The 1,891-nt window shown below is 38.6% G+C and overlaps 1 protein-coding gene across 1 annotated transcript; it reads left to right on the top strand.

Moving 5' to 3' along the window:
• The first annotated feature begins 514 nt into the window (after positions 1-514).
• LOC148355019 (centromere protein Q-like) lies at positions 515-1,538 on the top strand. The gene has a single exon (XM_088349814.1). It carries the CDS (start codon positions 606-608, stop codon positions 1,242-1,244), a length of 639 nt encoding a protein of 212 aa, XP_088205940.1. The 5' UTR covers positions 515-605; the 3' UTR covers positions 1,245-1,538.
• Positions 1,539-1,891: the final 353 nt, after the last annotated feature.

The following is a 1,891-nucleotide window of genomic DNA, read 5'->3' as shown; positions in this document are numbered from 1 at the left end:
TTTAAAAATCCAAGCTCTCGTTCTTCATAATACGACATATCTAATAGTTAGCATTAAGTAAAACCAGTGGCGGGACATTCATTTCAAACCCAGGCTTTCAGTGATGGCCTTCAGTCATGTGTCGTTCCTGAACGAACCAGCTTTATGAACAGGCTCTTGGAAATAAAAGACTGGATAAAACGTTTGTTCTTGTGTTTCATAGTTTATTTGTTGTTGCACTAAAAATTCAATTTATTTAATTGACATTTTATTGAGATTCTGAGTTGCTTGACATTGAAGTTATTCAGTGTAAAAAGTTCACTGTTGAGTGGAAAAATAGAGGCTATTATAGTGAAGTCCAATATAAGATTTTAGACTTTGGTGCATTCTTCCCTTATCTAACACTTATTTATGCCTGCCAGAAGGCCGTGGTTTCGACAACCCAAAATATAATTGAATAAACGAACAGCATTATTAGCACCCAAGTTATGCTACAAGGGCCTTCAGAATTGAATTCAGAAAGAAAAAGGCAGGCGCGTAAAAGTGCGTAGGGCAAATAAACAGCTACGAAGATATCAAAACGTTTTAAACAATTTTAATCATTACGAACACAGTTGTTATTAAACATGAAATTTGTGCCTCTTTCGAGTAAGATAAAACGGAAGATTCCTGCTGTGAGAAGCAAGGCCAAAAAGAAGGGTCCTCCAGCAACCGAACGCCCGGATTCAGGACCTGATGAAAAAAATGACTCGCCCAAACAACACAAATTGCAGACGAAGAAAAAAGTATCTTTTGGAGTTTCAGAAACTGCAGCAAAAGATTCAAAATACCTCAAGGAGATGCGGAGATCGTCCATCGTTGCAGTGGAGAAAATAATGAACATGGCCATACTAACAACTCTTGCTTTGAAAAGGACAGAGAAGAAGGAGAGTCAGGAACATTTAAATGTTATTAAAAACCAGTTCTTACGCCATTGTGCAGAGCTTCAAGTGCCAGTGCAGAAACACGACCAGTTAGCGCTATCACAGCAACAACGCCAGGAAGAGAACAAGAAGCTGGAGGCTGGAAGGCAAACTCTAAGTTCCTTGGAGGAAGATTTGACGGCTGTAGAGCGCACGCTTGAGAAAACCGAAGAGCAAACCTCCGCTTTGGAATATGCATGCACTTCTCTGCGAGAACAACTAGAAGAGGAAGAAGAGAAGGCAAAGGAGATGCTGCAGAAAGCAAACTGTCCTCGTAAATCAACCATGGAGACTCACTTGTGAACATGCGTCCTGGACAAAGACTTTGAAACTAATGGTGAAGCTCTACAAGATCTTTGTTGCATTCAGTTCTGACTTTTTTTGGGAATTGCAAATGCTTTTTTAAAATATCTGCAACAATTTAATATCAATAATTTTTATCATCAACATTTTTCTAAATAAAAGCAATCCCACAAACACAAATACAAGTACGAAGACTCACAGTTTCAACCGAGCTAGGTGATTTTTGTGTCCCAAAAATGTAAACTGCATTCTGTCAAGACAAAGTCTTTTATTTTTATGTACAATAAAGGAGAATTGTTGAAGGCCTAAGGCCAGATTTCTGAGCTTGGTGACAAGTAATGGCTGAGATGTGATTGGTCAAATGCTTAAATAAGAAACCACACGTATGGAAGCAGTGTAACCAGGGGGACATCAATGAAAGGAACTTGTTGATAAATTTGGAATTTTATAATAAGGATTAATGAACAAAATATAATTAAATCACTCGATCCAGATATGTTTAGGCCAGCAGAGAAGGCAGCGCAGGCCCTGACTGACCACCACTGAATGAGGCTAGTGAAGACATTTATAATCAGATTAGACAATCCGTAATCTTGCTGCTATGGCTACTCCCAAGAAACAAAACCCTTATTGAATGCTGGACAAAA

This window comes from Urocampus carinirostris, chromosome 12 (assembly GCF_059441175.1).
Source record: "Urocampus carinirostris isolate Australia breed hairy pipefish chromosome 12, RoL_Ucar_1.0, whole genome shotgun sequence".
In the NCBI taxonomy this organism is placed as follows: domain Eukaryota; kingdom Metazoa; phylum Chordata; class Actinopteri; order Syngnathiformes; family Syngnathidae; genus Urocampus; species Urocampus carinirostris.
The sequence above is the reverse complement of the archived record's forward strand: the minus strand, read 5'-3'. Positions and strand labels throughout refer to the sequence as shown.

What these genes read in the sequence shown, in the direction of transcription:
- LOC148355019 (XM_088349814.1), top strand. Translation starts at nt 606, where the DNA reads ATGAAATTTGTGCCTCTTTCGAGTAAGATAAAACGGAAGATTCCTGCT.